At 37.5% G+C, this 24542-nt stretch overlaps 1 protein-coding gene across 1 annotated transcript in view; it reads right to left on the bottom strand.

The window, feature by feature from the left end:
* cdh4 (cadherin 4, type 1, R-cadherin (retinal)) overlaps positions 1-24542 on the bottom strand; it is a 180311-nt gene that overhangs the window by 56248 nt on the left and 99521 nt on the right. Inside the window, exons 4-5 of the mRNA XM_060858591.1 lie at positions 10547-10773; positions 448-642 (exon numbers count right to left, since the gene is read on the bottom strand). Coding sequence (XP_060714574.1) covers positions 448-642; positions 10547-10773 — 422 coding nt within the window. The remainder of the gene's footprint in view (positions 1-447; positions 643-10546; positions 10774-24542) is intronic.

Here is a 24542-nt window from a genome sequence, read left to right as displayed (position 1 = left end):
GGTGCAGAATTTGTGCCCACTTTATATCCAAGAACTCTCAAGAGAAGCAGGAAACTGAGCTCTTTGTGTATGGAAGCTCTCAAGAATGTTCTGTTGTATTGCTGTGCTTTCATCTCAAGTATTTCTCTACTTCAGACCACAGAGTCTACTGTTTAGAAGTGTGAGTGAGTAAAAAGGTGGCTCGACAACCATGTCTCAGTTGGTTCATTATTCAGAGACTGTGTGCGGATTTAGGGATGTTTTTTAAATATATATAAGTTCTAGAAAGATATAAAAGTAAACAGATGATCTAATATGTTCCAACTGAGAAAGATTGTCACAAAATTATTGTTGGTGAAGGAGACTGAGATGAAAATCTTTTAGTCTCCTCTCGCAAAGGTTTAAAATGAAGCATTGAAATACAAATAGTTGATGGTATATTAGTTGTTGGTTACAGCTGTCACTCACTCTGACGAGCATTTGTGGAAAGGGTCCTCTGGAGTTCTCAGGCACATTGATGGGAGGAATGACCCAGTCTCTCTTCTGACGGCGCAGCCCATTGGTGGAGGAGCTTCGCTGGTGTCGACGTGGAAACATGATAACTCTGGGATTGGAGTAGTGACTGTGGTGGGATCTTGAGTGGTAACCAGTTTCATCAACAATCTGTGAAAACACAAACACACAAGTGAACAACTGTTGTTGAGGAGGACAGCTAGTTGCATCCGTACTGTACAACAGAGATATAATGTAATGCAACTGTGTGCATCTGTTTAATGTGTCAGATATCCATATCTGTATTCAGATTTTAACTTCAAGGGGACATGGCTTTAAAAAAAAAAAAACATGTTGAAATCCATGCACTGCTTTGTAAATTCTTACTCTGACTGTTCTTCAGCCCCAGCTACATCACTCAAGAAACTGACCAGGCTGATGTTAAGCATGTGAGAAGTTCTATATTCTTAAGCAGATGCCCTGTGAAAATTAGAATTACAGTAATACAGTACCTCGAGATACGAGTTTAATTCGTTCCGTGACCTTGCTCGTATCTCAAATTGCTCGTATCTCAAATCAATTTTCCCCCCATTTAAATTAATTGAAATCCCATTAATCCGTTCCAGCTCGCAAAATTCCACTCCAGTTGTTTTGTTTATGTGTTTTGAATATGAAAAATGTACAGTACCTGTATTTATAAATGACATATATTGTATAAAAACATACAGTAATAAAAGAGAATGTTAAAAAAATAAACTGGTTTTACTTTACGGAAGATGAGCACAGAGGTTGAGGGAGGAGTAAACAGGCGGAGGAGTTAGGAGGAATTACACTTTCACTTTCGTTCACTTACTCGCTACTGTACACTCTTAATGCTACTTTACACTTAAATGGAACTTAAATAAACTTCACTAAAATTAACGAACTTAACTGAAATTCTCTTAACTTAACTGAACTTAATTGCTACAATTTCTGTTTTCTTTACATTAATTTTGCTTAATTTTCTTCATCGCTTTTCTCTTCACTTGTTTTTGCCTTTTTTGTCACTCTTTCCTCACTAACTATCCTAACTATCTCCCGGTCGTTTTAACAGAAACCTGTCCATGAAGGTTTGTTTCTTCCTCCCTTTTAAAATATTTCGGAAATGTGTAAGGCAAGTGTCATTAAACAACACTGATGCACGCAGCCCTTTTGCGACTCTCCATAGGAAATGAATGACTTCTGGTTTATCGGCCGTCGTTTGTCGTGTGCAGTGTGAAGGCGGCTTAATAGAGTGAGACGCGGGAAGCTGAGGCGGGGAAACAGAGCGCACGTGGTTGTTGGGGATCTTTGTTTAGGCGGCGGTGGCGGCTCGGATGCTGGTCGAATTTGGTCGAATCACAGCTCATATCTCAAAAACTTCGTATCTCATACATACGTATCTCAAGGTATCACTGTATTCGGATTTGGTGTCTTATCTACTCTACAGAGAAACTAAAGATTGCAATATTCAATCACACATAACCTTTAGCTCTTGGAGAACTGTGATTCAAGCTCCATTCCCATTACAAACATGCACTGCAGTACTCTAATATATTTGAAACATTTGTTTTACAGTATGTAATATCAGTGTACAAGAGACACTTCATTGGACATGGACTAAAGGTGAAAAGAAATGAGATTACTGGAACCTCTTCACACAAGAAAACAGACATCGCCCTGGAAATTGTGCTTAGCTTGCATGCTACCGCACTAGAATTACTGTAGATAACCACATCTTTCCTCCCACAACAGTCATGAAACCGTCAATGTCAAGGTGACGAAACAATTCATGTTTGACACTAGAGCACCTGTGTCCGAAAGAGGGATTATTAAAACAACCATAGGGTCTTCACTTAAGAGGCTTTTCGGGGTAATAAATCGCAGCTGGGTCCGTGTTAGCCAGCTCATATGACAGAGCACTTCAACAGTGACGCATGTTATGGCCATGTACCGTAAGAAATCTGACAGATGAAACGGCACCTGAGTAGTAAAACTGACAGGAAAACACGATGGCCGCTGGGGCGAATGTTGTAACTGGTCCAAAGGCCAAGGATAAGGTTAAGATGGCCAATCCAACTGATACATGTCTCAGTCTTGTTTTAGTGGCTGTAACTCTCTGTTCATTTGGTTGGACTGTTGCCTGTACCTTCTGGTGCTCCTTCCATCCTTGACAAATCCATCTGCAATGCTGTATTTGTAAAATCTGCTGGTGGACTTTGCAGTAATAACTGCAAGCACTCTTTATCTGCTTGTCTCTTTTGTTTCTCTTTCTCTGCTTCTGAGTTTAAATCAAATTGAACATTTAAGCCGTTTAACTGAAATGAGAAAGGCACCATTGATAAAAGTACGTAGTACTATTCAGTAAGAATAATCTAACTCAATCAGAAAAAAGGTTAAATCAATAAAACTTAAGAGCTCACTGGTTGCCCCATTAGGGGGAACACTAAAGGGTCATTGTCTTTGACAGCAGAGTGTTTTCTTACTAGAATGGGTTCCAGGTAGGACATTTTAAGAAGCTAAGAGACTAGTCACCACAGCCCGGGACAGTACACTTCATGCTTTGCAAAACCTTGCCATTCAATTGCAGTGATTGCTTATTATGAGTCTGGGCCCTTTATTACATGTTTAACAATTCTTTGGATTATGCTTTTGATATGAGAACTGATGCCAGTTGCAATATGCTGTCTTTGACCATTACCTTTGCTTTCTTTTTAGATTTTGGGATAATAAATTCTGCACATGGATCCTGACTGTTCATTTGTGCATGGAACATTACAAGAATGGACAAATTAATCCTAAAGCAGTGAATATAGGCCTGATCTACGGTCAGTGAAGATAAGAAATGACTGATGTCTGTTGGTCTCTCCCTCCCCCTGTCCTCGGTATCAAGGACACGGCTTGTCAGTACGAAGAAGTGACAATATGCGAGCCGACATATTGTATTAACTTTCTATTCATTTGTATGAATGCTGTTAATGGTCTGTCTGCAGAAGCTGGAAACAGGTATGGGGACAGTGTATGGGTAGATCTGTGCAAGAGAATGTGGAAGGGAGGTAGAAAGAGGAGAGATAATGATGGATTGGCCATCATGAATACTGGGACAATTCCCAATAGGCTGTGGGCTGAGATATAACGCGAAGGGAGTTGTGGCTGAAATGTTGATAAAAAAGAAACTTCTTTAAAAGAAATGCATGGAACCACACAATCTATTTAGAAAACAAAGTGTGGGAACACAGGGCCAGCGTGCAGAAGGGATATGTTCTGCGAGATTGTGAGACTTGTGTCTTAGCTATTTATCTGTCTAGCTAGCAAAACTATATTCGGTCTACCTGGCTAGCTTAATGCTGATCTATTGGGAAGTATGTTCTAAACAGATACATATAAAGATAGGAATAGGAGGAGCACTACTGCTTTGTTGACTTGTAGGAAAGGAGAAAAAAATCATGGGGCACGAGATCTCGCAAAATAGTTGCACAAGCAGGAGAAGAAAAAAAAAACAGAGTTCATAACTAGTAAAGGTGGCACGTTGTTTTGCCTGGTCAGGATCCAGTAGTTTAAATTAGGCTACTAGGTCCAAAGCTACAAAGGTTTAGAAGAACAATCCCATGCACATCTTTAGTTGAGATGAATTCTTTCCTTGAGTGATGCAGCTGAGGAGGAGAAACTGTCAGAGTCAGAATTAGCCAGAAATGCATTTCTAGCTATGAGTGTCGAGGTGCACAAGGGGCATAATGGTAGAGTTCATATTTAGTTAAAAAGCCTAGTATAGAGGCCTAGTATAGGTCACTTTGTTTTTTAATCTGAAATCGGGATATTTGGAGCACTAAACATTCTTGTCTACTGTCATTCAGTTACAACCCTATAATGTGTAATCACGCAAAATTAACAACTAGCGTCTCAGCCAGCAAATGTTTCCATCTTCAAATAAGTTGGAAATGTTTTTTTTAAAATATTTTTTATTTTTTACTTTTTACACGTTCATATTTGCGTACAATTCAAAACAGTGTTAAGTTGTAGAGTAGAAAAATGTAGAAACAAAGCTCTTCATGACAAATTTATTTGTTGTTAAATGTTGTTAAATGCAGCGTTTCTCGATCCATCGTTTCTCGACCTCGAAAACCTGAAAACAGCAACCTTTTTAAAGTATAACTAACCGTGTACTATTAGGGTGTTCACTAAGATTTCTCACTCAGTGAAAACTAACAAGCTGTTGTGGATTTGTAATAATCACGGTGTTTATAAGGAAGGAACTGCTCTACAATTTCTGTCAAATTACACGGCGTGACCTCAGTGACGCAGCAGTCCACTCTGCAAAAATGTGACAGTGATGCTTCAGTGCTGCTGTGTGTGCATAGCCACAGCCCAATGTGTTCCAACACTGATAAAACTCTTATCTCTCTCTAACCGGATCTGTTCATTAACACCGAACATTCGTCCTTTCCATCTCTGTCTTTCGTTCCCTTTCTATTCTTCTTTTTCACAGTGCCTCAACTGTAACACAGGGACAAATCCAATAATATGCCATTTTCATCCAATCAGATCTAATTGTAGACTCTCTTGTGCATTGCAAAAAGTCAACGCCTTGCCAGAAAGAGAGCATGAGAATGAATTAATGCATCACATTATAGCGATGCCAGGCCGAGCCACAGCCTTGTAACAGGATTCCTAATGAAAAGACTTGTTTTCCTGGCAGGCTAACAAGCTACTGTGACGATTACAAAAGGAGGGCGTGGAGAAATAAAGCAGAACAGGCCTGACGTGCTGTTGGAAGCCTGATGGGCATTCAGGAGTCAGTGAATGTGAAATGGCTGTATGGATTGCCCTGAGCTCCAGAAGAACCAGCCCAGCCAGCTGGCACTCCGCTGGGGAGATGCCTGTTCGGGTGCCTGTCGGCCCGCAGCCATGCTGCAGACATCTGGAGGTTATTGTTCCACTGAGCAAAATTATTCCACATGCAGGAACTTTCCTATTACAAAGTGTCATAAAAGTACCCATTCTATATTAGACTGAGCACTCATATGTGGACCTGAAATACAGTCAATTTAGTACATTTTACTGAATTTCTATACATAAAAATCTTAAGACTACCTCTGCTGTGAGCGGTGTATTCAAGCTTAAAAAATGAGTATACTGAGCTCAATTTCAATTTTCACATCTGAGACATTTACTCCCTCACTAGAGACAATTCATTTATTATAAAGATGATAAGTGACCCCTTTTTATGATTTTATCATGATTAATAAATGGCAGCCCGTTCAAAATATGCAAATGATATCACGCTAACTGCTCCCTCCTGCCTTTCAATCACACGTTAACCGAAAGTCCCTTCACACTGAAAGTGGGATATATTGGAGACAGATGAGAGACTGTTAGGACGAACACAGGGCTTGAGTGCCTGATCCATTTTAGCTCAAAAGGGAACGCAGCGATTTTCAGAGAACACTCCAATCCCACAACATGTCTGTTTCATATGCCCGAGGCCTTCTTCATCTCTGTGTTCTTCCAACAAACGTCAGATCACTGTAGGAACGGCAAACCTATTTATTTTACTGACAAGAATGATGGAACTATATAGGCCTGAATAGAGTATCAGAGTCCTAAAATGTCAAGGCTAGGGCAAACACATTTTCCATAAATATTAGTGTCTTTCATTAAAAAAAAATAAAATGAATACATAAATAAAATAAATATCATAAAACATATTTATGTTAGATATAATTAGAATATCATCAAAAAGTTGATTTATTTCACTAATTCCGTTCAAAAAGTGAAACTTGTATATTATAGTCATTCATTACACATTATTCATGTTCATACTTTTAAGATGGCCCTGATTTCTAAAAATCCTTTCTTTGTATTGGTCTTAAGTAATATTCAAATTTTCTGAGATACTGAATTTGGGATTTTCCTTAGTTGTCAGTTATAATCATCAAAATCATAAGAAATAAACATTTGAAATATATCAGTCTGTGTGTAATGAATGAATATAATATACAAGTTTCACTTTTTGAATGGAATTAGTGAAATAAATCAACTTTTTGATGATATTCTAATTATGTGACCAGCACCTGTGTGTGTGTGTGTGTGTGTGTGTGTGTATATATATATATATATATATATATATATATATATATATATACATACATATATATATATATATATATATATATATATATATATATATATATATATATATATATATATATATATATATATATGTATGTATATATATATATATATATATGTATGTATATGTATATATATATATATATATATATATATATATATATATATATATATATATATATATATATATATATACATACATACATATATACATATGTATGTATATATATATAAATATATATATAAAGGCAGTGTATTTGCCATTATTCATGTTTGTTTGTAATGAGAGTGAAAATACTAATATTAATAAAAAGGGAATGGCTTTGTGTTACTGTTCGAGTTAAAGATTTTGTATTGCATGTGACGTTTACACAGGTCGTGTACCTGCTCTTTTAAAGCGTACCGATAGTTCTGAAGCTGGCTGTATTATATCTTTAGACGTGATAATATTACTGTCCTTCGACAGCTATATCTTAGCATCTAGCTTTGAAATCCTGCCTGGGAATTGACACTGGCAATCAAAAACACTTACGAATCTGCGTCTTTCCAACAGGATATATAAATATGTTGTTTCAGTGACGAAGATGTGAATTTCAGCAGTGATTGTTATGTACAATGTCACTTGTGATGTAGTAAATCGCTTGAAAAATATATTGTTCACTACAAAATTGGAAGTCAAAAAAAAATATGCATGATATATATATATATATATATATATATATATATATATATATATATATATATATATATACTGTATATATATTTTAAAACTGTAGAAATATGACTTGTGCAGCAGAAACTGAGAATAACGGCAGGTCAGGGAAGGGTGGGATGAGTATTTTGGGACAGATAAACAGTATTGTGTAAGTAGGGTTAGCAAAATGTGATAGCCTAAAAATGTCTGTGCTATTTCAGCTCCATCAGCACAAAAAATCTTTCAGCTTTGTGTGATGGAAATCTTTCTTGTCTAGCACTAACGTACAGTTCTTCCAGAATTGTACATAATGTGCGTTTACATTTTGGAAGAAATTCTGAAGACCACTGTCACTTTTACCATCTGCAATTAGGATTAAAACAGAGTTATCAGTCATACAGATTTTATACATTCATCATCCATGGACTACGTTAAAATAGACACTCGGGTCTTCATAAAAAGACGAACAATTCTGAATATAATCAGTTATCATTACTTTTGACAAAAAAATGTTAAACTCCAACTCCCAACGTAGAAACACTAGATTATAGCACCTGCGTACATTTGTAGTGGACATGGTCTCATGCTTCTTAAATCAGAAGGTGTGGATTCATTTTCTATAACAGCATGGCTCTGACATTCACAATAATGTAAAGCCTACTTTTATATTAATGCGCCTGTTCGAATACAATATCATTTCTTCAATAACAGGTCATTCGCAGGGTCTCTTGAAAAACTCAGCCTAATAAGAAATGGCTATCTGTATAAGGGGATGTTTATTTAACATTTACGGATGGAGTCTGTGGTGTCAGGAGCTTGTAGCAGTCATTTATCGAACACTGGTAATTTTTTGGGAGAATAAAAAAAGAGAGGAGGGTAAAAGGGAATGACTTTATAGCTGCTATAAGGAAATGAACCACTTTGGACTGTGCAGTTATAGGAGAATAAAATAAAATAAAATAAAATGACAGACGACTGAACTCAAAGTTAAACGTAATTGTGGTCTGAACAAATAGATTATAATGTAGAGCATGTCTGCTATTCACGAGAGAGAGAGAGAGAGAGAGAGAGAGAGAGAGAGAGAGAGAGAGAGAGAGAGAGAGAGAGAGAGAGAGACAGAGAGAGAGAAAGAGTTGTCCCATATCACTGTTATTGTCAGTGGGAATTCATGATATAAGAGATAGATTTTAGTCCTCTAATCGAATATGACTGATATAGATTATATTATATGAATAATAATGCTTAAAAAGGAGATTTTGGTTGTAACATTGATATTTGATTAGTATTAAAAAACCCTAAAACAACAGCATGTAACCCATTAGGGAGAATGTGAACAGGGCTGGAGCACTGCTGAGAGATAAGGCCATTAGTCTATAAACTGGTTTTCTATCAAAACTCTTCTCTCTTCTATAATTTGAGATATTTATCTGCACTAGACTACTCAAGAGACTGTCCTCCTTTTTAGCATGTTGACTAGTCAAGTTTCGTCACAGTGACCTGGAGCCAGTGCAGTGTGAGTGAGCGTTCTACATCAGGTCTCTGAGTGAATATCTAATCAGCAGCTCATATTAGATAATATTATCACGAGACCAACAATTCATCCTAGAGAACAATTTGTGTTAGAGCGGCATACGTGGCCTTTTATACTGATTATCCTGTTCTAATCCCAAAGCCCATTTAGTTAGGACATTTGTTTGGGTGTGTGTTTAGGTGTGTGTGTGTGTGTGTATGTGTGTGTGTGTGTGTGTCCTTCAGCATCCTGGCACACAGAGGCTTTTCTAAATGGCTGCACAGAAGGCAGGGACATGTGAGGGGTTAGGGACATGGCGAGAGGAGCACATGTCCTCCTCCCCGGAGAAACCTTAGTCCTTTCTTGCAGTTTGTCATTTCTGGGTCACTTTAGATGCAGGAATAGTCCCAATGCCGATGGGAAGGACGTTTGCATAAAGCAGGTACACGCCAACTCTAACGTGTGCTGGGGTTCCAAAGGGGAAAACACCATGACTACTGCAGCTGTGACCCGTCATCGTCAAGCAAGATGGAAAAACTCAACCATGACAACCGTGATATATCTTAATGAAGGAAAGACTTAAACATCACATATTGTGTGGAGATCATCTCCAAGGCAACTAATGTCTCCTGCTTTATAATCAGCTCTGTCCTAGTCATGTTAGGTGGACATTAGATCAGTAACACTGACTAAAATCTGCACAACTATTAGATTAAAGGTGAAAGTTTAATGAAACCAGTGGTTTCAAATGTTTTGCATCCAGAGCCACAAACCGGAGTGAAAGTATTTACACAGTCCTCCATTTGATCTTTAGAATAAAAGAGCAAATATTTGGCGTCCGATTCATTTATTAAAGCCTCTTCAAGCTTTGTTATTCCCGAACTGAGCCCATTCACCCACATGGTGAATTGGAACATTGACGATAATTTTCAGACGGCACTTCCTAGTTGTGTTCAAATTGCCGGTAACATTAACATTATTAAAGATTTTTAAGTTATTTGGTTTTAATTCTATCTCTTTCATTTCACGTGACCAGCAGAGGAATACAGAGAAATCACCTTTAAGTGGAAGTATAAAACTTATAAAAGTATAAGTGGAAAATCACCAGCTAAACATTTGCTGCTGAAACCAAATAACGCCATTTGCATTTACGCCATTTGGTCCTCAAGTCCTCATCCAGAGCAACTTACATTTTATCTCATTTTAATGCAACTGAGCAATTAAGGTTTTAAGGGCCTTGCTCTGGGGCCCAGTGGTGGCAGCTTGGTGGACCTGGGATTCAAACTAACAACCGACCAATCGGTAGTCCAACACCTTAAACACTAGGCTACCACATCCCTGTCACGTAATCCAACGTAATCATGAATGGATCAGAAGTACAATATCCTATAAATAACCAAAACTTATTAGTAGCTAGAAATCGACTTTCTGCCTAGAATACTACATTAGCTAACGGACTTGATGCTTGTCTAACGGATCATCTCAATGTTAACAATTAAGCACGGACGATGATGTTGCTGTCTTATACAGTCTTATACAGTCCTCTAAATGACCATCCGTGTGTTTATAGTGTATTTAGTGCAGGAAAAGCTCCCTGAGTTGTGAGATTTGTTCTAATCGGACGTCCTTGTTCGTCTTAATATATGGTTGCGTTTATTTTTCTTAACTGCCGAGCCATCACGACTTATGATTCATCATACTTATCATCACGATAAATGATTCACCTGGTTCATGAGGACAGGAAGTGGGTGTCCGGCGATGGCCAGTTTCACGGTCGTCTCCCAGATGTGCGTGTCTTTACTCCCCTGAGCCGTCACCATGAACTGGATGGGCTCGGACAGGTTCATCACATCCTGCTCTGCGTACAGAGATCCGTCCGGATGAACGCTGAATTTGGGGTCACTGCTCTCGAAGGTGATCCTCTCCTTTATATGACAAGCCTCGAACTTCACTAAACAGGAGAAAGAAACAGATGGATGTTGAATGAACAGGAATGATGTCTACTTAGGATTATTTCACCGAAGCATAAAAAGGCAGATGGCTTTCTGATTCAGAGCGATGTGAAAGCTTGGTCTGCATTTCTTGTATTTAAAACCCAGCAGGACAGATTTGTCTGTTTGGTTGGACTGAAGAAATCTTAAAATGAAAAATGAACTTTCACTGGTTATAACTCATCTGTTGGCAGAAATCTTTATCGATCAAGTGTGTGTGTTAGAGAGAGAGAGAGAGAGAGAAAGAGAGAAAAGGAGAATGAAAGTGAGAGGAACAGAGAAAATAAAAGTGATAGAAAGGCCAGTGTGGTCCTTAGGGACGATTTTAGTCTTTATCACATTCATAAGCATGCAGACTCATTATTCTAGGAAACACTTTAATTGTAAACCTCCTTCTTCTCTCTATCTCTCTCACACACACACACACACACACACACACACAATAAAAATGGGCTTTTATAGAATGACTCCGAGATTTATCTTTAACTGGGGTCTTAACAAAGACATCACCCCGTCCCCCAAACCACATCAACATGTGGCAAAAAAACATATATATAAAAACTCACAAGACGTAGATGCCTTACGTTAAAAAAACCCACTGCAAAGATACAGAAACCACAAAAGACCATAAAAAAACACCTCATACTGCTTAGCCATGTTCTGATTCTGCACGTGTACTGAAAAATACACACTTCTACAGTTCCTCCATTCACACTAGCATTGTGTGTTGTGTACTTGAGTCTCATTCAGGTCTTATGGAGCACGAATGGCAGGCGGGGGGGAGAGAGAGGGAGAGAAGGAAAGAAAGAGAGGGGGAGAGAAAGAGAGAGAGGCGAGAGAGAGGCGAGAGAGCATGAGAGAGAAAGATAAAGAGAGGGAAAAAGAGAGAGTGAGAGAGTGAGAGTGAGTGAGTGAGTGAGTGAGTGAGTGAGTGAGTGAGTGAGTGAGTGAGTTAGATAGATAGATAGATAGATAGATAGATAGATAGATAGATAGATAGATAGATAGATAGATAGATAGATAGATAGATAGGTCCCAGTTCTAATCCCTTGCCTGTGTGTATATTTCTCTAATCAGTTCACAAAAGTGAGTCTAGTCTGATATTTCAAAATAAACCTTTAAAAGAAAAGAACAACTTTCACATCTATAGAAGAATAGAAGAAGAACTACATTAAGAAAGTCCTTTCAAATTCAAAAGTCACTTCAATATTCACACAAGACCATTTGTGTGTTTACACAGAGTCAATTTACATACATGAATACATGGATTTTTGTGGAATCCCTATTCAGGTTATGCAAAAAGCCTGTGTGTAGTTTATGATTTTGTGGTTGCCAGATCCAGATTACTAGATTATCAGAGTGATAGTTTTGTGCTTGAGACAGAAAGAAATAAAAAAACAGGGATAGAAAATGCAGACTAAGGAGGTACAGTATCTTTTTTTTCTTGTCCAATGTAATAATCTAACATTCTAGTACATTTAATGCATAGTCACTGCTATCTCATAGTATTAGAACGTGTAACACTAATTCCTTTCCACTTGCTTTTGTTTTTCTACCCATCCTGAGGCATCTAGAGATGTTCCAGCTCCAGTTGGATTCCACTTCATGAAGATTTCAGATATTCAAAGAGAAGATCCCGACTCCATGCGGACTTTAAGGACAACAACCTCCTCATTAATACACAAATATCAGACTGTATACGACTATAGAAAGGACATAATTCATAATAACGCTATCCGGTGTTTATAACAGTTTATAATCACACCCGCTAGTGTCACCCAAATGAGGATGAGGTTCACTTTTGGTTCCTCTCAAGGTTTCTTCCTCTTCCATCTTAGGGAGTTTTTCCTCACCACAGTCACCTCAGGCTTGTTCATTAGGGATAAATACAAACACACTTATAAGTAAGTCTTATATAATATTAATCTTTGTGTAATAAACTTTTTGTACTATATTTCTTATGTTCTGTAAAGCTGCTCTGAGACAATTTCCATTGTTAAAAGCGCTATACAAATGAATTAAATTGAAATGTATGTAAATCATAATTCTATACTATATTTATTATTATTTTTGGTTACATCAATCTGTCAGACAATGGACTTAATGTTGCTCCTGGCTCTAGATGACATTATTCATGAAAAACTCATTTTTAACCCCAACATCCGACTATCATATAAAGATTTTTGACATGATATCATCTTTGCAAGTCTGGTACGCTGGTGTGCAGAATATTTAACAGCAACAGATATGTAGGTTAAATACATCATTCTTTCAACACAAGAGTCTCTTCTTGCATGTAATGGTCTTTATTCTGTCAAGCAAACAAGCTGAAGTTCATATAAAACCAGCACAACCATAAACAATTGAAAGCAATCAACGGTCCTGTAAATGAGGCTAATTTGCTTTAAACGGAACAGAGCTAATTACAGCCACTGAGGATGCAGCAGGTTCCCAGATGAGAGCTAAGGAGACCTGGCTGAATACAGGAAAGTGTTTGCATGTGAAAAAACAGTGTCACCCTGCCCTGGTCATTGCTGTCGTGCTAGCGCTGAATGTTGGCATGGGAACAGAAGGATGTGCCTGGTGCGGAAACGTTTTATTCAGACGTGCTTTTCTTTCTGGCTGCAAAGACAAAATTTCCCTCTGTGAACCGGTCTTACTGGATATATAATATCTGTTACATATAATCTGTAGACATAACTGGTTCAAATTGTGCAGATGATGAAAGGAATAAATCATGACAAAGCCTTTTAGAAAAAGAATCAATGGCCAGACGAGAAGCGAAGCTACTGTTACCATGTTGACGTTGATTAGCGAAGACTTTGGCATGTTAGAAAAAAAAATGATGTTCTAAAGTGATGAAATGTTCTAAATATGTTCTATATATATATATATTATAAAAATATTTATAATATATATATATAAATATATATATCTTCTATACCCTATAATAACATACCCTTCTATACCCTATAATGTTATAATTTTATAACATTCTATCAAACATCTGCCACACATGGAGATCGGATTATAGTCGGCTATAGAAACAGCACTACTGTTATAGAAAACAAATCAACAGCTTCGGACCAATCAGATCTGAGACTGCAGCACCACTGAGGTATAAAGAAAAAAAAATTAAACTGCATTTTACCACCCTGGCCTGGATCTGAAATTGAAACAGGCAAAAGCTTTATGGACATTTCAAAGTCTGACATGTTCTGCTGGGTTGCTGTGAGAGAGGTGCCAACTAGAAAGGGGAAGAGAACATGGTGGAAAGAACACAACTGGCAGCCACTCCATTCACACTCAGCTGGATGTGCTTTTGACTTCTGAATTCCTGTCTCCCTCTCTCTCTCCTGCCGTGCTTCTACCCTCACCTGCACGAGGAATTAAGGCAGAAGGAGGTTGCCAGCGATTTGTTTTCTCCGCAGGAGCTGAATGTCAGAGATCAGTTAGTTCAAAAAACTCGGCCCTGTGTTATTTTTCTCTACACGAAAAAGAATGTGCACTTTCTGCAGATGTGGATGAAGAGCTGGCTGAGATGAATATAGAAAATAGTTATTAAAAAAAAAGATAGCATTTTGCTTATAGGTACAATGTAACCGTTGGAGTAACGAAAATATGTAGGGTTAGTGTAGCAGGCATCGTTGGTGCTTTATAGCTGCAGGGTCGGTCCTGAAATTGTGGAGTTTTGCATGTTCTCCTGATGTCTACATCAGTTTCTGCATGATAGTACTGTGTTAATTACTATTCATTTGTTGACTCTTTCCTCAATCATTAGAGCTTATCACAGCAATACTGCAGGTATGAGTAAAATCTTGATGGAATGCAAGTGAAATTTAAATACATAAATCATTCTAACTCTAAATAATGTTAATTCATAGTATGCCATTCTTGAACATTTATTCAATTTCAATTCAATGCATCCATTTTATTCAATTGTCATTCTCTCAAAGTGGCTTTACAGAGGCATAGCAACAGAATAAAAAATGGAAAGTTTAAAATTAATTACTATTTATCTCTAACATCTATCCCTAATAAGCAAGGCTGAGATGACGGTGGTGAGGAAAATCTCCCTGAGATGGTATGAGGAAGAAACCTTGAGAGGAACCAGACTCAGAAGGGAACCTCATCGTCATTTGGGTGACACTGGACAGAAAATAATGTCGGGTTTATAATCGAGTGGACGTCTGAACTCTAAAACTCCCAACAGCTTTCTTTTTCCCCAAATGCAAGCGTGATGATTAAATTGCCTTCAACAATATTCCCCAAATTGTATGGTACTCCCAATAATGAATACTTGTGCAGATTCTTCCGATCTAGAACTGTTCTGCTTAATGTAACCTACTACACTGGTCAGAGAGGGAAAAGCTTTCTTCAACCAGCTGACGAACACAGCTTGATAACAGAACTTGGGGAACCGTAACACACACTTGTCCCTCATGTACCATCCATTCCAATACTTATGACAACAACTGTCATGCTCAGCAAAGCATAGCGTTTGGTGACATGATGTTCTTCTTAGTTCACTGACTTTTGCTTAACCAGAGCATGGAAATTGGTCCATGCGTTCTTGTCCCATCGTCGCCTTCCTTTTCTTCCCGATCATGACATCACATCAGACATTACCCTCATGGTTGCACAACAAGAATGTAATCCATTACAACAACTTCATCAGAAATCTGTGACAGCGTGCTGGCACTGAACAAAGGTCTCGCTCTGTCCTACAACCGCATTGCAGAATGAGCTCTTGGCCTGTGTTTAAAAGGCTGCTGCTGGGTGATGTGGAGGTTAAAAGAGGCTACCAACCTACACACTGCCAAGCTGTAGGACTGTGTGCCAAAGCTCCACACCAACACCACCCTTGGTTTGCTTTAATTAAATTTAAACACCTTTTTCTCACTAGACTAAGCCGGTTGGGTGACATGACAAAGAATGGGAGTTGAAACAGAGGACAATTTCTTTTTTAAAGGTATCTCAGTAGATTAATAAAGAATTCTAAATTGTGTTTCATGATATCCAATTCGTCATAAAGATTTCTCCTTAAAGGCCTGACAGCAGTAGAAGAGACTAGCAGAGTAAATTATTGTGTGTTCTGTGCTTTGAGAGGCTTTTCTATTCACCATATTAATAACGACTGGTTATTTGAGTTACTGTATGTCACGAATGCGGGGATAAAAACGGACCCAAATGCAGGATAACGCGAAAGCAAACAGGTTTAATAACTAAAAACATGAAACAAGGACACAGACACGACATCAGACAACAACCAAAGACACCAGAACAAAACCAAGGATTCTAATTCTTAACTAAATACTAATGATAATCATGACACATGAGGGACAAGCTTCTGAACCAGTCCCATCATTCACTCCTGAACTTCTGGACCACAACACCCCTGACTATTGGTGTGTCAAACTTCCAGGAGATCTGAAATACTCAAAACATCCCACCTGGCACCAAAAACCATGCCACAAAGTCAGTCTCGGAGATTAGATTATTCCTCTTTATGATGCTGGACTTGGCTATTAACTAAAGCTCTTGGTCTGTATCTGCATAACGTTATGCGCTAGCTTGCTGCCACATGATTGGATAAATGTATGATAGTACAAGCCTACAGGAGTCTGCGATAAGAGGCTGCTTAGTTTATCTTTCCTGATTTACCTTTGCTAGATAAGGAAACTAATCTAATGAAGTTAGTTTCATTTTTAATAAGTAATGATGCAAGAAATCAATAAAAAAGTTAAAAAAAGTACAACTTTACTTTTCATGATGAATCCTCCTGCTTATTGCCTCCAAGGCCATCATATATATTTTCTCATGCAAAAACCTCAAGGTCATCTGAATAATCTTGTTTATAAGGAGGAGACAAGCCGAGCCTAGAGGCTGTGTAAGCTGTTATCTTACAGGACAATGCAATAACTCCAAGCCGCCTAAAGCTACAACACCCCTGCCCGAGGATATTTATGTGGAAAGCACATGACTCTGAATGGTGATGAGATCAGCTATCAGGACGTGTGGTGTTCTGTGTGCATGAGAGATGTTTGGACAAGATTTCACCAGTTTTGTGTAAAATTCTTCATGTTCTACCATTTTGGAGAGGAAGTGGTCTATAGACTACTGAGAACTACTACATATTAATCAGCTTAAAGTAGACATCTTATAGACAAACACCATGTAATTCAGATGTAATTATGTGCGTAAAACATGATTACGTGTGATAAATGTCAAAAATGGAATGGTTTAAAAATTGCACCTGATCTTGTGTATGAACATGTGATGTAAAATATATGTGATAAATGAAACCTTGTATTCTACATGTAAAAAAAAAAGAGAATGGGCAAAAAATGGGCAAAATGGGCAAAAAATGAAAAATCCTTTTGTGAATAAAAACAAATCAGGCTTAAAAACATAATGTGAAACAAATAAAATGTGTAAAAATAACCAAATGATGGGAGAAAAAACCATGTGAAAATAAATGAAGTTTGCTCATTAATGATGTTTAGATAAAGAAATCATGATAAAAAAAACCTAAATCATAAAAAGATAAAAAATGAATCGTGATAAGAATCGAGAAAAACACAAATGAAAACAAACACTAAAACATTATATTAAATAAACTATGTAAAAACCATGAAAAGTACAATAATTATATAAAACAAACAATGAAAATCAATTTTTTTTTTCTAAAAATCACATGTACATAAATATGACTTATCTGGACTATAGGCTTTCAGATGTTGTGGGTATCTTAGCAGGAGGCAGGTTTGATAAACCCCTCAATATGCCGAACAGTTTCCTCCAGAGAATGTTTTTCAGAAGATAATCAACTGTTAATTTGTTTTCCGTCTCTTTATCTCTCTCTAACACTTTATCTTTTCACTCTGGTGTTGAAGCAGCACATCTGCTCCCTTTCCTGATATTATTTACGGTTCATTTTTATCTATTGTTCCTTTTTTTCATCGTAGAATTATAATTGTTTAGTAAAAAAAAATCATTAACTGCGGATGCAAACATTATTCTGAAAAAGCTAGTCAGAGTTTCCACTTTCTTGTACTTTAATTGTATTTGTATACCTGCACGAATTGCACGTCACTATATCTAGGTTGTTTTGTGGGCTGCTGCACAAATGACCTCATTTCTTAGGCACCTGGACGTTGTGCTGCTGAATTGGAACAGTCCTATTTTAGGGCTGTGTACACAGTTTGTTCCTCGAGTCCAAAAGTTATGTCAGTATTTATGCTGGGAATATTTGTGCGTATTTTCTTGAGTAGAACAAAGTTTTTCCACTAGCATCTGATTTCAAACCTGCGCAACAAGCCAGGGATGGAAAATAAGGACTGAAGAAAGAAATAACATTTTTTATGCTGTCAAATATATTACACAGTAACACAAAAGCAATTAGGAGTCTATTATTTGGACAATGTATTTGATTATTCATTTAATATAACAATAATAGGGCTTCTTGTCCTCAGCTTGTAGAATAGCACTTGATCCAGCACGTCCTATTACTTACAATATATCATTGTATTTCTATTTCTATTTAGATATATTGTGCGCTAACAGTTAATGGTTTGCACAGCTGAGAGAAGCCACAAAACCCCAAACAGAGGTTATGATATCATAATATGTGTATGGGATATCATTTATCATGTTTTACACTTCTGGTTTTGATTTGTTTTCATAATTAAATGGATCACAGAATGATTTGAAGAATAAGCGGAGCGTGTTTGAGATCTTTCATGATTTTATTCAGGAGGAAATCAGTCGCGTCGATTTTTCTGTATTAAAGCCTCGCTTAGCATGTGTAAGTCAACATTGCTTATGACTGTTAGGGAAAATAAAGGTGTACGTCTCAGCTGTTCACTCGTACCAAATCAAATGAAGCCAGCAGCTTGATGAAGTGGTGCTGCATTGATTCAAACGTTCCACCTCTCACACTGAACAATACACAGCAGATTAGCTTCATCCTGAGGGCCTGATTTCAGTCTTTGCTCGAGCTCTCAGGGTGCAGCACAGCATCTTGTCACCGAAGTTTAAATGTCTGGGTCATAGTAAAAATTGAATTGGACCCAGATAGCGCTTTGGAAAGCCTAGAATTGATACTTATAAAGCAAATAACTGTAATAAGATAATTTTCACTAAGCATCCTCCTCTACCATGACAGCTCTGATCATTCTGTAGATTTGTAATGCATCATTATCATTATGTAATATAATATAATATAATGATGATGATGATGATCATCATCATGTCACAGCTGCAATTTAACTTTATGACTCACAGCCTTGAGAGTCCAGTCAGTTATTCACTCAAACTCTGATCCCATTCACTCCAATCCACAGCATTTATTCACTCCAATTCAGAGGGGTTGAATTTCCCAGCAGGCCCACAGAGAGCGCAGGAGAAGGAGAGGGCCAGAATATCACTCTTTTGATATGGACAATTACCGGATGTTGACAGACGGATCATTCAAATAGAGAGAGCGATATGAGCTCATGTTTTAAATTATTCATATACGATTCGATTACAGACCATGGAAAAGAAGACACAGGAGGAAAGACACGAAGGATTTTTTTTGTCAGTGATTCATGACTCAGGCTTTCGTCTTTGACAACTTTGTCTTTACATGTACTTTAAGATTCCGATAGTTAAGGGTCCTTTGCTTCTTTTCCTCCCCTCTTTTTCACTATATGGTCGATATTTGCAGATTGATCAGCTAGCTCTTCCCTATCACACAGAAAACAACGATGTTTTAAGGATGATGATTAACACGCTTCCTCCAGAGATATATCAAGCGCGTCAATGGATATTATCGACCTGCTACTGATGCTACATCACAGGGCAGCTGTGATCATCATCCACCCTTGAAGGAAAACCTAATTCCCTTCTTCAGCATACATGAACTCACAGAAGCCCAGTATTGACTAATGTCACTCTTATTGACAAGGAAGAGAGTAATGCCACCCCTCCCACCCAGACAGCATGGCCAATTTGGCATCATTACGATGAATGCTTTTTTTGCTGGTCTGTATAGGTCACAAAATTTCTGAAGGCCATGCATGAAGCCTTCATCCCTTTTCCTCCTTGTTCCTTAGAACAAATTCATATCTCTCCATTTTTATACTGGTGTGTCCCATTCCAAATAACTATTTAAGAACTCATACACAGAACACAAGACTCGTCAGTGGGGTGCCTGGCTATCTAGAGCAAAGCAGAAGTCACTCAAATCTCCAACAAAAGTTCCAACAACACTTCCACAAAGCTGTCTAAAGTCTTGTGTTCCAGTTGAAACGCTCTTTGAAATGAAGCTCTCTGGATGGGTTTAAACAGAACCTTCAAATGATCTCCAAGAGGGAAAACCTGGGAAGATGATTAGGAACACAAATGTAACTATTACTGTAGATGTGACCGGTGCTACATTAATGGTTTAATTAGCCAGGCTTGGTTTGGAGGTTTCTCTACACACACCTTAGGATTTTTCCATACAAACACCTATAAACTAAATGATCAGTAAATGATCACTGGGCCATTCATCAAGATCCTTATAGGTTATTCATATAGTTAATGGTTAGTTTAATGGGTGTACATAAAGAGTATTTAAGGAGTATTTAAAGAGTATATAAGGGTTTACTTAAAGAAAAAGCCAAAAAAAAAAAACTGGATCAGAGCTCTTAGAAAGATAGAAAGAGTTCCTCCTTTATGGGTTTGATCCAAACAAACAATCATTTTTAAGAGAGCAGGAACTCTCAAAACCTTAGTACCTTCTTGCTTTAAGTCTAGAAAACCAAACTCTAAATTAGGGATGTACCGATACCGCTTTTTCTCTTCCGATTCCGATATCTGTGTTCTTTTCTACCATTAAAACTAAAGAATGTATACAACTCACTTAGTTATTAAGATTTATTTGTTTCTGGCAAAGAAATACAAAAATGGCCGTTACTGGATGAAAAATGAAAACACAAGAAACCTTAAAAAATATTAATGCAGTAGAAAACAATAATTTTAACAGTTAGTGGTATAACAATCTAAACCATATATACTGCAATTATTAAATAAAATTTTTTTCTGAAGAAAAGGCAATATTTTAAAGGGAATCTTAAGTTAGAACTCTTGAAACACAATGTAAAATGTATGAAACAGTAAACCTTGCACCCAAATGAGCGACATGTTTAACACGCTGAGGTAAATGGAAAGGGTGCCTGCTAAACTTGCCTGTCTGTCGCAGGCGGTTGTGCAACATATTTCCTATAAAATTTATTATATTTATTTTCATCAATGCAATTTAATATATAAGTGTATTTTTCTTATAAGTTTAAGCAATAGTCAATGATGTCTGCTGTTCATTAATCAACCACCACGGACATGGGCAAATAAAAAGTGGGCGTGTCCTGTCCCACACACATATAATGGATCCCATGGATTTCAGGAAGCAGAAGCATGGTCAATGCTGTAGGTAAAAGGGTTTCGACGCCCATGACCATGGGTATCGGATTTGGATCGGTCACGCACCACCAATACCCGATCCACTCAAAATGCTTGGATCGGCGTCGATACCGATCCAAAATATCGGATCGGTACATTCCCTACTCTAAATATTATTTAAGCATCAAAGACAGCACATAAAAAAAAATAATCAAGAGCCCAAAAAGAGGTGACAAGACGTACAGAAATCGCAAAAAGAAACCTATATTTTTTGAGAGCAAATCAATATTTCCTTAAAAAGAGCTGTGGCAGAGAAACGTTCAATATTAATGACGCACTTTCAAAACTAAATCCATATCTGCAGCCACATGATTATCTTTTGAGCCAGTGACAGTGTGAGTCTTTTCAGGAATAACTATTAATATAAAACCTGTTTCATGCAACAGCTTTTTCTACCACCTCCTCTTTAGAGTGTTTGATCTGCCTTCCTGAACCATGAAGAAATTTCGTTCCGTCAATAAGAAATCTGAAGGGCTAATTTAAAGGGATGGAGCCGTCTAATTAAATTCATTGTGTGTCAAAAATGAAGAAGAAACCTGGAGTTAAGAGAGAAATAAATATATAAAACTAAAGGGAAAAAAAAGATCAGATACAGCCTTTTAGAAAAGAGGGGATTTGGCAAAATGGAGCAGTTAGTATTGGGTTTTTATGAGATTGAGGTGGGATTTTGAACTTTCATAGCATCCAGCACGCTCATGTAAACCCACACACACACAACATTGACGAGTTACAATCAAATTCATCTTCTTCAATACAGTGTGGTGTCGGCAGCTGCTACGGTCCTTCCTCTGGGAAATTCATTGTTGTCTCACAAAATAAAGATACAAAAGGTGATGCATCTCCACTCACTACTAGCCTGTTATCGTATTCAGCTTTGCAACCGATTGTGAACCAAAGTCTCACAAAGGTCAAACGTCCAGGTCTGTGTGGACAGCACACGCTTACCTCCTCCTCCTCCACCTCCTCCTCATCTTTACCTCCGATTTTCTTTCTTCTCTTTTATTTGCTCATCGATCAAAACGCTAAACTCGGGAGAAACTTATTTGCTCCTGGCATACGGATCCATTTTCTGTAATCATTAGAAGAAAAAGCCTATAGAGTAGGTATTGGAGAGGTATTGAAGAGGTCTTAAAAGCACTCATGATGTATATCCTGGACTAACATTTACATTTGCAGTTTCGAGCCAATTTTTAGGTGTCTAAAGCTATGTAAAATTCCAGCCTGGCTGAGGAGGGATTCCACAACATTCAGTATTTGAAGCAGGGAAAATGACAGGTTTCTGTGATGTAAAAAGTCAAATCATAACTTACATTATTGCTTGTAATAAAGCACTTTGTCTTTTTGGGTTATAGGGTTAGGGTTATAGGGTTATAGGCTTAGGGTTATAGACTGCCAACATCTTGATTTAGTCATGTTATTTACTACCATGCAACCCTACCATGCAACAGTCTCCAGATCTGTCAAAGTACATGGTGATATTTGGAGCTGTCTATGACTGCATCTTGACTCGAGGCCCAGTCTAAGCTAAAGCAAAGCAGCCCTATGGCATGATGCTGCCACCACCATGCTTCACCTTTTGTACAGTGTTTTTTGGGCCAGAAGCTTTGTCTTTTTTTGTTTTGTTTTGTTTTGCACAAAAAGATGTACTCTGATCTCATTAGACCATAACACAGTTTTCCCACCATTGGGTGTTTTGTTTTCTGTGGAATGGCATCTTACCCTACCAATAGCTCAGACATGTAAAGAATATGAGAGACTGTTGTCAAGTGCAGGGAGTGATAACCAGAGAAACGCTGCATTTTAAGCGAGCAAGTAATCCCAGTAACCCACTCTTCAATGTCATTCTAGCGTCCATCAGTGTGCAAGACATCTTGCTGAATCTTTCTTAGTGCGTTCAGCTACCATGAAGTGGGAAAATCCATTAGCTGTGATTGCTGCATTGGCAGTGGTGCCATTAGAGTGAGCTAAGTGAAATCCTGTTTGGATTAGATTGACATTTGCTAAGGTCGTCGAAACTAAAAAAGGCAACATAATACCAGCTACACTTAATGCCTTTAATCTTTGTTGTTAATGTTTTTTAATCTCTGAATTACAGTGTAAAACATTATACAGTATGGTTAAAATTATCTTGTAAATTGAAATATCCTACTCTCAGCAGAGTTGGCGAGTAATTACTGTAATGCATTTATTTACTGTTTGGAGTTATTACTACCTCTCCAATGTTGATTACTTTCATATATTGCAGCATCTCCCATAGCATTATTTCAATTAATACCACAGAAATTTGCCAACAATTACATTTTTTTCAATATTATCTAAAGAATGACTGTACTGAAATAAATATGACAAGAAAAAAAAAGGAAAATGCATGTTTGTCCATGTTAACCAGAAATTTTGCCATGTTGAATAACTTTTTTTTACAGGTACACAGTTTTTACAGGTACTTTACCTCTGACTCTTATGACACTTAAGAAACACTGATACTGGAGACTCCTTCCGAAATGCAAAATAAATATAAACAATCATGCATGTTTTTTTTTTTACTTTTTATTTGAAACATCCATTATAGAATTCCCTGGATGCTAATAGTAAAGAAACAATAACATTAAAAGGAGTGTATTAATCTAAAAATTGCATTTGGATCTACTGTACGGTCAAGGCTGCGGTTATAGAAAATGATTGAACCCTCTGAAATCAGACACATTTAAATTATCATACCAGGTTGAACACGGTATTTTTTAATTGAAATTATAGACATTTTATACATTTACACACTTTAAGAGAATCTGATTCGAACCCTTTCTTCTCAGAAACCCTCTGTCTAATCTAAAATCCCGTCTGATGATTTCTGTTAAGCGCGTTAGCCGTTACGTTAAGCGCGAGGCCTTGTGGCAGTATAGATTATAACAGACTGCGTGGGTACACGGTGTGATCTTATTTTCAACTGCGCTTTAATTTATCTTCAAAATCCTTGCAATTACTAAAGGGCATTTCACACAAATGTCAAGAAGCCTGTCAGCGGAGGTGCAAGTGACATTTTGTGTATTTAAGACTACGACTTCTTCATTTATAACAGAAGATCTAATCAGTGATCTTTATACACACAAGAGAGAAAAAAGGATGATTAAATCCATTCCTCTTTGACTTTACTGAATAAAGAAACAATAGATCCAACATTGATCACCCACTTTGGGCCTGACAGGCATGTAGAAGTGAGTGAGTGAGAGAGAGAGAGAGAGAGAGA

The sequence above is a fragment of the Tachysurus vachellii genome, chromosome 22 (genome assembly GCF_030014155.1).
Source record: "Tachysurus vachellii isolate PV-2020 chromosome 22, HZAU_Pvac_v1, whole genome shotgun sequence".
In the NCBI taxonomy this organism is placed as follows: domain Eukaryota; kingdom Metazoa; phylum Chordata; class Actinopteri; order Siluriformes; family Bagridae; genus Tachysurus; species Tachysurus vachellii.
This window is presented reverse-complemented; position numbering and strand designations above follow the sequence as displayed.